Source organism: Aureobasidium melanogenum (assembly GCF_000721775.1).
Source record: "Aureobasidium melanogenum CBS 110374 unplaced genomic scaffold scaffold_14, whole genome shotgun sequence".
Taxonomy (NCBI): Eukaryota; Fungi; Ascomycota; class Dothideomycetes; order Dothideales; family Saccotheciaceae; genus Aureobasidium; species Aureobasidium melanogenum.
In genome coordinates, this window is record NW_024470066.1 from 244,968 (window position 1) to 257,270 (window position 12,303).

Here is a 12,303-nt window from a genome sequence, read left to right on the forward strand (position 1 = left end):
GAGCTGTCATGGACACAGGGCCCTCTCTGCAAGTAGAGCCCGTGTGTAATGCCGACTCTTCGAATGCACCGAATGATAACAACAACGACAACGACAACGACTCGGCGGTCCCTCCTCTTCCACTATCTCCGCCGCGCGAGCCACCGTCTATCCTCCGTCGCAAAGTCCGCAAGAAGTCGATTCGCAATACCAAAGACAGTGCCGAGATGGCCCGTCTCAAGTATCATCGCGAGAAGAATGAACACCAACAGTCACAATCATTACCCCAGCTACATCAACCGTCCAAGGCGATAGACCGCCATTTTAGCGTCGCAAATGTCGGCCAGAATGGCACCATGTACCTAAGGTTCGAACAAGCACCCCTGGACACAGCCCAGGATCACAAACTTATGCTGCCTAGACCGGTTGCCCGTCCTTACTCTAAAGCTTTTCGTCCTCCTCCAACTCCTCCTGATACCTCGGATACCCATGAGCATACTCCTTCGGGTCTCTACTGGCACGACGGACTACATCAAAGCGCCGCTCAACTGTCCGTAAACCATTCAGACCATGACTTCATTGCACCCCGCCGAAGATCGTCATTTGACAGCGGCTACAGTCGAAAGAGTAGACATGAAACAGATAGGGCCCCCCGTCTCCGCTCACCGAGTCTCGACTCGATTCCTAAACACGCTCAACTACCTCCACAACAAGATCAGCCATCAAAACCTTCACCTTCAGATGCCGCCGATTCTCTTTTTGCGCCTCTGCTTGAGGTGCCAATTCCTAACTTCCGTCTTGGTTCGCCCAGATTTAGTGATCGTGGGACTGCCTTCCTCCACAACTCGTATCATACTGCCTTTTCTAGTACGACGGACTTGCGGCAAATCTCGACTGACCGCTTGGATCGCTTAATGCCACCTACTTCCCAGGGTCACCAGAACTCAATTGATCTGCGAAGATCCCCAAGCGTCTCCTGGTTTTCCCCTTCAGTGTCGCCTGCTGTAGATACTCGCCGTGGTCAGCTGCTTCCTTCACCACTTGCTACCCCGCCTATGGAACTAGATCGGGACGAGATTCCTTACACTATCTACGACAAGGTGGCTGCAGATCCTGACAACAACCAATATGTCAAGTATGCGGACGGCACTAGCGAGATCGTTGCTGCCATACCCACTCGGCTGATCATCGAAATCACCTCCGTCAAATTCTTGGACTACGATCTCTTATCCGATTTCTTTCTGACGTACAGAGCATTCTTATCGCCATCTGACTTAGCCAAGTATCTGGTAGCAAGGCTACGGTGGGCTGTATCGCAAACTGATGAATGTGGACGAGTCGTACGGGTCAGAACTTTTGTTGCCTTGCGCCACTGGATACTGAACTATTTCACTCAAGACTTTGAACCGGACCACGAGCTTCGGAACTTGTTTTGCAACCTTGTCAACAAACTTGCTTTGCATGTGACGCAAAGGCCTCAAGGCGGTGCTGGGGGTGATCTTCAAGTACTCAATGAGCTACAAAAATGTTGGAATCGAACGTGTGCACTCGTTTGGGGGTCGGTCCTTGCGCCCCACTCGTACATGCCACTCGGAATTGATGGCGACCGTGATTCTCAGATTCCTGGGACGACTGGCGTGCACACATTGACCAATGAATCGCACATGCGGAATTCGTCCTACATGGGTAACAACATCTCCACAGTGGCCTTGAGGCGACCACACACAGGATCACGCCTTAGTGAGGCCAGTATCCAGGTCACATCTTGTTCGTTTCCTAGGCTGAAGCGTTCCAAGCATGACTTGAAGAACCAGTCTGGCAAACCAGCCCCTCACTCACCTCTAAGGCCGAAAGGATTTCATCGTCATAAGCGAAGTGACAGTTTCTCTGACGCACTACGTGATTCTCGTGTCGACCGTCCTGTTTCTCTGCAGCCAAGCACAGAGATTGACATCCGACCTGGCAGGATCATCAGGGGTCTCCTTATCCATCCGAGTTCGGCAAATGTTGTTGGCCCTGGTCCGCCAAGTCCTACTTTCGTAGCAAGACCCGAGGATAACAGACCTAGTCTGTCTGAAACACTTTCGCGAGCGTCCGAAACTCCATCTCAGCAACCTCGACTGAACATCTTTGGCAGCGTACGGCGGGCATTGAGCACGCGCAATGGTGGCAAACCTACCTTCAACCATCGGCCCAAGACTGCTAGTTCTGGTGATTTGCGCAAGATGGACAGCATAGAGCCTCAGCCGAGAGACATGATTAGACAAATGCAAGCCAGGAAGGCACAGATTGTTCATACGGATGCTTTGGCTGCAATGGTCATGCGCTCTTGGAAACAGCAGGATAACGACATGATGCACGAGTTGACTGAATTTCAGCCCAGCGCTGTACCAATCACCCGGAACAGGTCAAGGACAATCGAGACAAACCTTCCGGTGCGTCCTGAGGCGTCTCGTCTTCTCAGCAATGTGACCACCAGTAGTCGATCAATCATGATCATCGACGACACAGGAATTGATGAATCTGAGCGGACCCCAGATCTTGCTGCTGGTTTCAAACATCCAGCGACAGATGCCAATTTGTCAAGACAGACGACGCAGGAACACAATCAAGCTGCGATTCAGGATGTGGCTATGAACAACACTGCCTTCTTACTCCCATATGACATGGTAAATTTTGACCAACCATCTTGGACAAGTCCGGTCAAGTCTGCTACTTTGTCCACCGCCCCTACGACATTGTCTATCATGTCATCACCTTATTCGCCTCCACCGACGGTACCGCTTCCTCCACTCCCGGTTGCATCAACCTCCCCTACAAAGCCCGTGGCTGTAGTGGCAGACAACGAGCCCAGCCCCGATACGGAAATTTCCACATCTTTTGGTACCGGTCATTTGTACTCACCATGTGTCTCCGCTCGAGATAGCCCAGCTTTAAGCTTCCGCAAGTCGTCGCTAGTAGACCCTCAAGATCTGCCCGGGCCTGCTAGGCAGCTTCGTCGCAAGCCGGGAGGCAACCTTCGTGGCGTTGATACGGTGCATGACCTTGGGATCTCTTGTAGACGCCAATCAACAGGTTCTGTTACATCACCAATCTCCATATACGGGTCGCCAGTCTTGACAATCACATCTGGAGACAGTGATGATGCTCAAATTGAATCACGACTTACGAGACTTCCTCTCAGACCTCAGGCAAGCGATGGTGATATCTTTGACGCCGCGAGAAGAAGCTCATTGCGACTGCTGTCTACTCATTCATCTTTACGTCAAATGCGTCCATCAATGGAAGCAGAAGTAGCCAGGCTCCGAGAGATGCCATTGGTTGAGGATGATGGCGGTGTCGAATCTGCACTACTGAAGCTTGAGGGCAGGTATGTCCCAAGTCGCTTGTCTACTGAAGCAGCAAAGTCTTTCGATTTGGGAGATGATGGCAGCGACTTCCCGAGTCTTACGCGACAGCCAGGCAGTTGTCAAGGTGGCGTGAATCCAGAAGAGAAAAGCACGTTTGCTTGGCCACAGCTAGCGATAAGAGCCGGAGCTGAAACTTCTAGAGCTGTGCATAGAAGACATGGGGCGGTCGATGCTGCAGTGGCCGGTCAGCCGAGCGAGTCGACCACGTTGACAGGAAATGAGGCCAACGAATCATCGATCGCAACAAAAGACTTCGCCAATCTGAATTTGGCCCAAGGAATCGAGCGACCTGTCACTCCTGTCAAAGTCCATTTGGAACGTGCAGACTCTCCAAACACGCCTGCCTCCACTTTCCTGCTTGATGATGGAGAGTCGCTTATCGACCGCACCTCGATGCTTGCGAGACAACATGAGCCTAAACCGTCGGCTGACGCTGCAAAAAGCTTCTTGTTTGATGCAGAAGAAGAGGATGCAGTCGCAGGTTCAAAAGACCATTTCCGACCTCCTCCAGGAAATCAGCCTCTCACTCCGCCTACGACAGCAGACAACGCCTCAGATCACGGTTTCGACCAGTTCAACACACAACTACTCCTTCCTGGTCCGCCAGTCGCAGGTTCGAAGAAGTCGTTCCGCTTGTCAGAACTGTTACTGTCGGATCAGTTTGCGAAAAAGGCAGAACATTCTGCACTCCCACGGACGCGCAATCTTCCGACGCAACACACGCCCTTCATCTTGGCGCATACTTCTGAAGCTCTTGCTATGCAGTTTACCATCATCGAAAAGGACGCATTGGACTCTGTCGACTGGAAGGATCTAGTTAACCTCAGTTGGTCGCAAGAGGTTCCGTCTGTACGAGATTGGGCGCGCTATATTCACGCATTTCCCACAAACGTTACGGATGTCAGCAGTATTGACTTGATCATCACACGATTCAATCTTGTCATCAAATGGTGCATCTCTTCGGTTTTGCTCTGTGGAACATCGGAGGAGCGTGCTCAGTGCATTACAAAGTTCGTGCACATTGCAACGCATTCGCATCGCAGCCTACGCAATTTTGCAACAACAGCACAAATCACGATCGCCCTGCTTTCGTCAGATCTCTCACGCCTCACCACGACATGGTCAAAAGTAGCACAAGCCGAAAAAGATGCACTTCGAGATCTTGAAAAGTTGGTCAGCCCGATGCGTAATTTTGCTGTGCTACGTGCCGAGATGGAAAGCGCAGCAGCCGAGCTGACGGACGACGATATCTCAGCCGGCAAAGGAGTCATTCCTTTCCTCGGCGTTTACACTCGCGACCTTGCCCTCAATGCTCAGAAGCCAGCATTCATCACACCTGCTGGCAGAGCATCTTCTGACGGATCTCACGAGAAACTCGTCAACTTCGAGCGTCACCGCACTAGTGCTTCGATTGTTAAAGGAGTGTTGCGGCTGTTGGATGCCAGCTCCAGATATGCCATCAAAGCAGATGGTGAGATTCTGGCCAAGTGCTTATGGCTAGCAGCGCTTGCCGACCATGAGATCGCCGAGCTCAGTAGAGGGCTGGAAAGATGAATACACACGAATGCATGAACTAGATGGCGGTGTATAGAGCTGCAGAGCTCTCTTTGTCTTGTTTTTGATTTTTGGCCATTTTGTTTTTAGATACCCAATATCGAGTTTCAATCGTCCTAATTTTAGTTACGACAATTATGTGCTTTTCTCCAGTGTTACTTGCTCTGAACACTATGGTTATGGTAGCAGTTAGAGTTTAATCAAAGTCTAAGGGGGTGGCAGATGGTTGTGTCGCAGCGGAGCTATCTCCTCATTTAAAATAAGGCTTCGGGCTTCCCTCGCGCTTCGTATTCGGATTCAGGGTCCAGCGGCACTCGGCTCTTCTGACATCATTGGGACGGCAGACGGTTTGCTTTTCGCTGCCATGATCAGTTTCCCGTCGGCATTCATTGCTCTGTCATCAATTATTCCCATCCGTACCGACTCAGAAGGACTTTGGCTTCGTGTGCCTTTGATGCTGGCTAGATCCCTTTGCGCGCCGATACAACCATGGCATCCTGCCCGATAGGTCCATCCTGCCCGATAGGCCCGGCGCTGGAATCGGAATTGCCTTACGATGTCGAACACGAGCGCGAGTTTTACAAGTACACACCTCCCAGCGCGGCCTCGACATCGAGTCCGACCAGAAAGCTGACCTTTTGGACGCAGATACTTCCAACCCGTCAGACTCGGGCTAGTCGGCGTGGTCGCCCAGAAATCAAGCCCAGACCGGGTTCGCACATCGCCCGATAGAGCACTGACGGCATTCGCTCAACTCGCGACTCTCCGACTCGATTGTAGACGCGCCGTCATCTCCTTCTTCGACAGGAACAACCAGTATATTCTCGCCGAAGCCACAAAATCCCTTAGCTTGCAGACCGAACCCGTCGCTGCCCCTGGCGACAACATAGACTATGGCGTTTCCATCGTCCCAAAGAAAGGGAGCATCTGCGAACACACAATCAATGTCCCCTTTGGTGACCACCAGGAAGCCAAGGATGAGTCAGTCTTTGTAGTATCCGACTTGTCCAAAGACGAGAGGTTTAACACCAAACCATACACGGCAGATCACGGATGGAGGTTTTATGCTGGAGTTCCCATTGTCTCTCCCAATGGCTATAAGATAGGCGCCTTCTGCGTAATAGACGAGCGGCCTCGAGATGGCCTCTCTCCCGACGAAGTAGCCTTCTTGAAGGACATGGCGACAACAACAATGATACACCTTGATATGCTCCGTTCGCAGTCAGAGAGCATCAAGGGTGAGAGGATGGTCCATGGTCTGGGATGCTTTGTTGAAGGTAAAGACACTTTGGGTGACTGGAAAGCCCTGGGTGCTGACATAGAGGCTCCTGACCTCCAACAAGACACATTATTTCGTTGGGCCCAGCGTCAATATTCGAGACATCACGACAAGCCCCCTGATATTGTGCTGAACGGTGGAAAAGATTTTCCCTCGCTTCACGATGTTGGCGTCTCCCTGGATATGGATAGGTCACCCTCACGGCGAGGCTCTCATGCTTCTTCAAATACATCAGCTCAAATAATGGAAGACCCCAAGGCGAAGAAGACGTCTCCTACCGACCATCTCGCTCCCGCGGTCAAAGAGACATTTGGTCGGGCTGCAAACATCATCCGAGAATCCCTGCAAATCGACGCCGTTGCCATCTTCGATGCTACCGCAAAAACCACTTTTGGTGGTCTCGTCGATAGCAACGCTCATGAGCGACCAAAGCGACGAAAAGTCTCCTCCGCTTCGGAGAGTGACTTGTACACTGAATCTGGTACAGAAAAATCTAACTCTGATACTGGTGAGAATCTGGAAAAGGGAGACAGCGGGAAGCCCTCTGAGATTCTCGGCATATCTACTCTCGATATCAATAGTGCGCGCGTCGACCAGTCAACAAAACTCACTGATGGCATGACCGAAGAGTTTGTACGAACGCTTTTGCGCCGTTATCCCCATGGTAAAGTTCTCAACTTTGATCAGGATGAAGACTCGTCATCCGAGGAGGATGCATCACACCTAGGGGTTAAGGGTGGTACATCCTCAAAGAAACGCCCAGTCAAGAAACGCAAGCGTCTGAGATCAAACGAGGCCAGAGTCATAAGACAGCTGTTCCCTGGAGTCCGCAGTTTTGCTGTTGTTCCCATGTTCGATTCTGATCAGAGATTCTTCAGCGCTTGTATAGCCTGGACTTTGGACCCTCACAGGATTCTTACCACACATTCCGAACTCAGTTATCTCGCAGCGTTCAGCGATTGTACTATGAGCGAAGTGGCAAGAATCAATGCCAAAATTGCTGATAAAGCGAAATCAGACTTCATCTCGTCTATCTCGCATGAATTGCGCAGTCCACTCCATGGTAGGTCGAACATACGTATCAAGATCTTCTAGTCATGTGCTAATTCAAACTCACCCAGGTATACTCGGTAGTGTCGAGTGTCTCGAAGACTCGACTCTTGATCCATTCCAAGAGAACCTCGTGCATACTCTGGCCACCTGCGGCCACACTTTGCTGGACACAATCGATCATTTGCTCGACTTTGCCAAGATAAACAACTTTACCAGGAAGAGCACACAAACACGTGTAAGCACTTCGAATCCAAGCGAACAGAAGCAGAACTTTGCGCTGGATATCGATGTCGACTTGAGTGTGGTGACCGAAGAGGTGCTAGAGACTGTCTTTGCTGGCCACGACTTTATCAGAGCTGGTCGTGAGACTGAGCAGATGCCTATAGCAAACAAACAAGTCGAGGCAGGTGCGAAAAGCCAGGATGGTGATCGAAATGTCTCAATCGTTGTCGACATCTCAAAGGCTCAAGACTCACATTGGATTTTCAGAACCCAGGCCGGAGCCTGGCGCCGCATTCTGAGCAATCTCTTCAACAACAGTCTGAAATACACGAGTAGCGGATTTATCCAAGTCAAGCTCGACAGCGAGCCATTGCCTTCGAAGGAACATGGAGGGTCGTCTAAGGTCACGCTCACCGTTACAGATTCCGGCAAAGGCATGTCGAAAGAGTATCTCGAGAAGAGTCTGTTTACTCCATTTGCACAGGAAGACCCAATGCAACCAGGCACAGGATTGGGCTTGGCAATCATCTCCGCCATCATCAAATCCATGGGGGGCGAGATCGAAGTTGAAAGTGAACAAGGCAAAGGAACCAAGACCACTGTTACTTTGACGATGATGCACACCCCAGTAAAAGAGGAGGAAGTGGATCGAAGTGTAATCACAAGCGCTGCTAAGAAGACCCAAGGATTGAGGATCGGCTTCATTGGATTTGATGCAGACTCCTATGAGAAGGAGCCGCAGCCCGAGATTCGATCGCCACAGAATGCAGAGCATAGGTTCATGGCCTCTTTCCACAGGATGTGTCAGAACTGGTTCGGAATGGATATGCAGATCACCCAAGGGCTGGATCAGTCCGGTGTCGACGTATTCCTTACCACTGAAAAGGGGCTTGAGCAAGTCCAAGACCAGCTGGATAAACGGATGGAGAACAATTCTGACCAAGAAGCTCAAAACCAAGTGGCCGATATTCCACTGCTGGTCATTTGTAACAGCGTCTCTGCCGCCAACGCCATGATGCACAACCCCAAGCCACATGTCACTGGAGTTTTGTCTCAGCCATGCGGACCACGGAAGCTAGCAAAATCACTCACGCTTTGCCTGGAGGCCAACAAGATTGCCAAGACACATAAACCTATGCTCTCTGTCCGTAAGGTGTTGGACGACAGCTTGGGAGATGGTCAACATTTGCGAGATAGCTCATTCCAGAAGGTCCTGGACTCAGAGAACCACGCCGCAGCCGAGGAAGCGAGGGAAAAGGGTCACTTTGGAGATGCGCCGCTAAAACATCCTAAAAAGGACACTTTGGAGATTGTACAAGGCAGATCAAGGATACCCAAACTGGACACGACACCGCTGGATAATACTGAGACCCCCTCTTCACCAGCACCCACCACTGGATCCATGAGTCCTTACTCTAGAACAAATTCGGATTCAGATAAGCCTGTCCGCAAAGTGCTTTTAGTGGACGACAACAGAGTAAACCTGCAGCTGCTTGTCACGTACATTAAGAAAAGCGGCCACGCATTCATGACAGCAAGCAACGGTCTCGAAGCCCTGGAAGCCTACCAATCACAATGCGGGAAAGCAAAGGACGGCGATGCGGCAATAGATTCGCCATTCGATTATGTTCTCATGGATCTATCGATGCCCATCATGGATGGCTTGACCTCGACTCGCAAGATCCGTGCTCATGAAAGAGCGAATAACATCAAACCTACTACAGTCATTGCGCTTACCGGATTGGCAAGTGCACAAGCGCAGCAAGAAGCCTATAGCAGTGGCATCGATACTTTCATGACCAAGCCTGTAAAGCTCAAGGAGTTGGGCAAGATGCTGGATGCAGGTACGCTGAGTAACATGGGGATAGAGAAGAATGAGCAAAAGAACCAGAAGGCCACCAGTGAGTTGGAGAAGAGCGATGATAGGAAGGGAATCAGCAATGAGCAAAAGGGAAAGAGCGATGACAAAAAGGACAAGAGCGATGAGAAGACGGGCCAGAACAACGACAAGAAGGGAAAGAGCGATGGCAAGAAGAAATGATCTGATGCCTGAGATCAATTCATTCGAAAGTGTTTACGCAAGAGTCACCCACATCATCTTGCCCTTGTAATCATACTTCCATTGTCAGGATAGAGGAATGGCGTCCTCGGGGTTCTTGATTTCTAGCTAGAGGTGGGCTTTTGCATAGCGTAGCGGGCGTATTTCTTTTATCTTTCCGTCTTGTGTACCTGTATTAATAGGTCTTTTCTTTTCTCCTCCTTGTCTGTTTGCTGTGTAAAACCCTAGGTATCTTTGAATCTTCGTCGTGATATGCTTTGTCTTTGTCACTTGTTATGCAATTCCCTGGATTTGTGTCGAGGGAACAATGCCTCCGATCGATGTCTCTACGATCTTGTTCTCTCATAGTCTCTTTGAAGATACATGGGCAACACATGTGGTTCTTTATGCTTGGATGTTGACATATTGATTCATTCGTAGATAGATGCCTCAGCACCCGAATTTAGATGAGATGACTGCATCGTCTAGATGGTAAGAGTAAATGGTAGTTGCAGACGAATGACCCCAGGAACCCAATTCTCTTGTGGCCAGTCAACAAAAACACTACTGCCGTTGAATACGGACTGCGGTGGTGTTGGTGATCTGCAAGACGTATCTAAGCATAGGAGCTTACCCCGCCTTGCCCTATGAGCGAATGAGGCAAGCAATGCGAGACCGACAAAGCCGACAGCCGAAAACCAACCTACCTCAGAACTCAGCTTGTGTCGGCAGGGGATACATAAGAGCACCAGAGGTTTGCTTACTTTCCTTCTCGCCTCACGCCTCGATACCTACAGACATCAGAACAAAATGGCACCACACGCAGATTCAGACAAGGCTGGACTGGCTCCTAATGAGCCTGGACTCGATGAACCCTCTGCAGCAAACCAGGCGGGGAAGTTCCCCAAGTAAGAGCCTCATCCACATGTTCGATGGATTGTAATTTCTGACAACGAAACAGGCCACCGAAGTTTACCGACAAGTACGAAGAGCGTGAATACCTCAAGGGTCGTCTTGCCGCCGCATTCCGCATCTTTGGAAAGTATGGTTACGATGAGGGAGTTGCTGGTCATATCACTCTTCGTGATCCTGTAGACCCGGAGACTTTTTGGGTCAATCCTTTTGGGTAAGTGAGGATTGAATGAATCTTATATCGATATCTTGCTGATGTTTGAGGTCCATAGTGTTGCATTCTCGCTGATCAACAAGTCTGACCTTATCCATGTCAATGAGGAGGGCGAGATCATTGGCGGTGGCGAGACCAGATTGCTCAACACGGCAGCATTCATGATCCACAGCGCCATCCACAAAGCGAGACCTGATGTTATGGCTGCAGCACACAGCCACAGTATCTATGGCAGAGCATTCTGTACACTAGGCAGAAAGCTGGACACCATCACACAAGACTCCTGCTCATTCCACAACGACCATGTCCTCTATGAATCCTTCAACGGTATTGTTCTTGCCGCCGAAGAAGGACAGAACATCGCCAAAGCCCTTGGCAACAAGAAGGCTGCATTGCTCCAAAACCATGGTCTCTTGACTGTTGGCAAGACAGTGGAAGAGACTGTCTTCTGGTTTGTATCTCTTGACAAGTGCTGTCAGACGCAACTGCTAGCAGACGCAGCAGCAGGAGGTCGTGGAAGCGAGACCAAGAAAATTGACGAAGAGGATGCAGTGTACACGTACAAGGCGATTGGGTCGCCAGTGGCAGGATATTTCAGCGCCAAGCCATTGTTTGATGTGATTCACAAGGAGACAGGAGGTGACTACCTCCAGTGATGGGGCAGAGGATGATGTTCATGTACGCATCAGGCAGTTAAGAATAATTCAAAGTGTCAAATTTCGGATGCTCGAAATCAGCCGGCATGCACATGAATAGTCGGGCGACTTTTGGTATCAGCCGAAGCTGTTGCCGGAACATTTGTAGCCCGGAGGAATGCTGAAACTAATCAACGAAGTTTGTAGTGGTGAGACAAGGTAGAGCAGTTCAGCGTGTACTAGGGCGTCGTTTCAATGTTAGCGATGCTTCTCCAATGATTGGTGCTTCGTTGAGAGGCATTTAAGAGACAGAAGCAGGAAAAAGGAGGGCGGAGCGGTCAATAAACGCAGATCCATAGCCTCAAGGAGAGCTGACAGCATGGCGAGGCTAGCTTTGTATTGGCTGTCAGATGTCGCGGCTCGCAAGCACGAACTTGTACAGTCCGTTGCGGCAGGCAGTGGCTATTGCTCAATGGTTTGTCAATTGTTGGTGGCTGGTTGCTCAGCAGGTTGCAGGCGGAAATTGTCGACAACGGAGATTCGGAGCTAAGCACCTGCAAAGCACGCGATTGACGTTTGGGCTAAAGGTGGGGTCGAGGAAGCATCCAGTAGATTTGCTTGGCTTGCGGCGGCGGGCTGTGTGGGCTGGCGCCAGGTGGTGGGCAGCCGTCGGGATGGGTCCGATGGGAGATGATTCGGTTGTGCCAGCTGCCGATTGATTGTCAAGAAGGGAAAGTCTTTTGCCTTGGGGGATATTTTGTGTTTCGTGTCTTGCTGGACCTGTACATACCCATTCGATTGTTTGATTCAGTCTTTGTTGTTCGACGTTGTGCAGAGTAGAGTCGACGGACTCGACGACATCATCGTGCCAGCTTGGATAAAAAGCAGTGGCAGCATTGTAGCTGCGAGGCGCTTGCCAGACCCTCGTCCCTCGGTCGTAGTGGAGAGCAACTTAACCTTGGAAGCTATAACTTTTAGACATCACCCGACTGCTCCTACTTCGCAAT

The 12,303-nt window shown here is 50.5% G+C and overlaps 3 protein-coding genes across 3 annotated transcripts; all 3 read left to right on the forward strand.

The window, feature by feature from the left end:
- Positions 1-4,112: 4,112 nt before the first annotated feature.
- Positions 4,113-4,937, forward strand: M437DRAFT_13889 (ras GEF; the record flags this gene model as incomplete). Its single annotated transcript, XM_041018734.1, has 1 exon — positions 4,113-4,937. A coding segment is annotated over one exon (825 nt), but the record flags the coding sequence as incomplete, so codon positions are not given.
- A 495-nt stretch (positions 4,938-5,432) lies between these two features.
- Positions 5,433-9,807, forward strand: M437DRAFT_76275 (uncharacterized protein; the record flags this gene model as incomplete). The annotated part of the gene is made up of 4 exons (XM_041026594.1): positions 5,433-5,527; positions 5,592-7,285; positions 7,344-9,341; positions 9,785-9,807. The coding sequence occupies 4 exons, from the start codon at positions 5,433-5,435 to the stop codon at positions 9,805-9,807; spliced, it is 3,810 nt and encodes a 1,269-aa protein (XP_040878622.1).
- A 538-nt stretch (positions 9,808-10,345) lies between these two features.
- On the forward strand, positions 10,346-11,317 carry M437DRAFT_51430 (arad-like aldolase/epimerase; the record flags this gene model as incomplete). Its single annotated transcript, XM_041022180.1, has 3 exons — positions 10,346-10,443; positions 10,497-10,661; positions 10,720-11,317. The coding sequence occupies 3 exons, from the start codon at positions 10,346-10,348 to the stop codon at positions 11,315-11,317; spliced, it is 861 nt and encodes a 286-aa protein (XP_040878623.1).
- Positions 11,318-12,303: the final 986 nt, after the last annotated feature.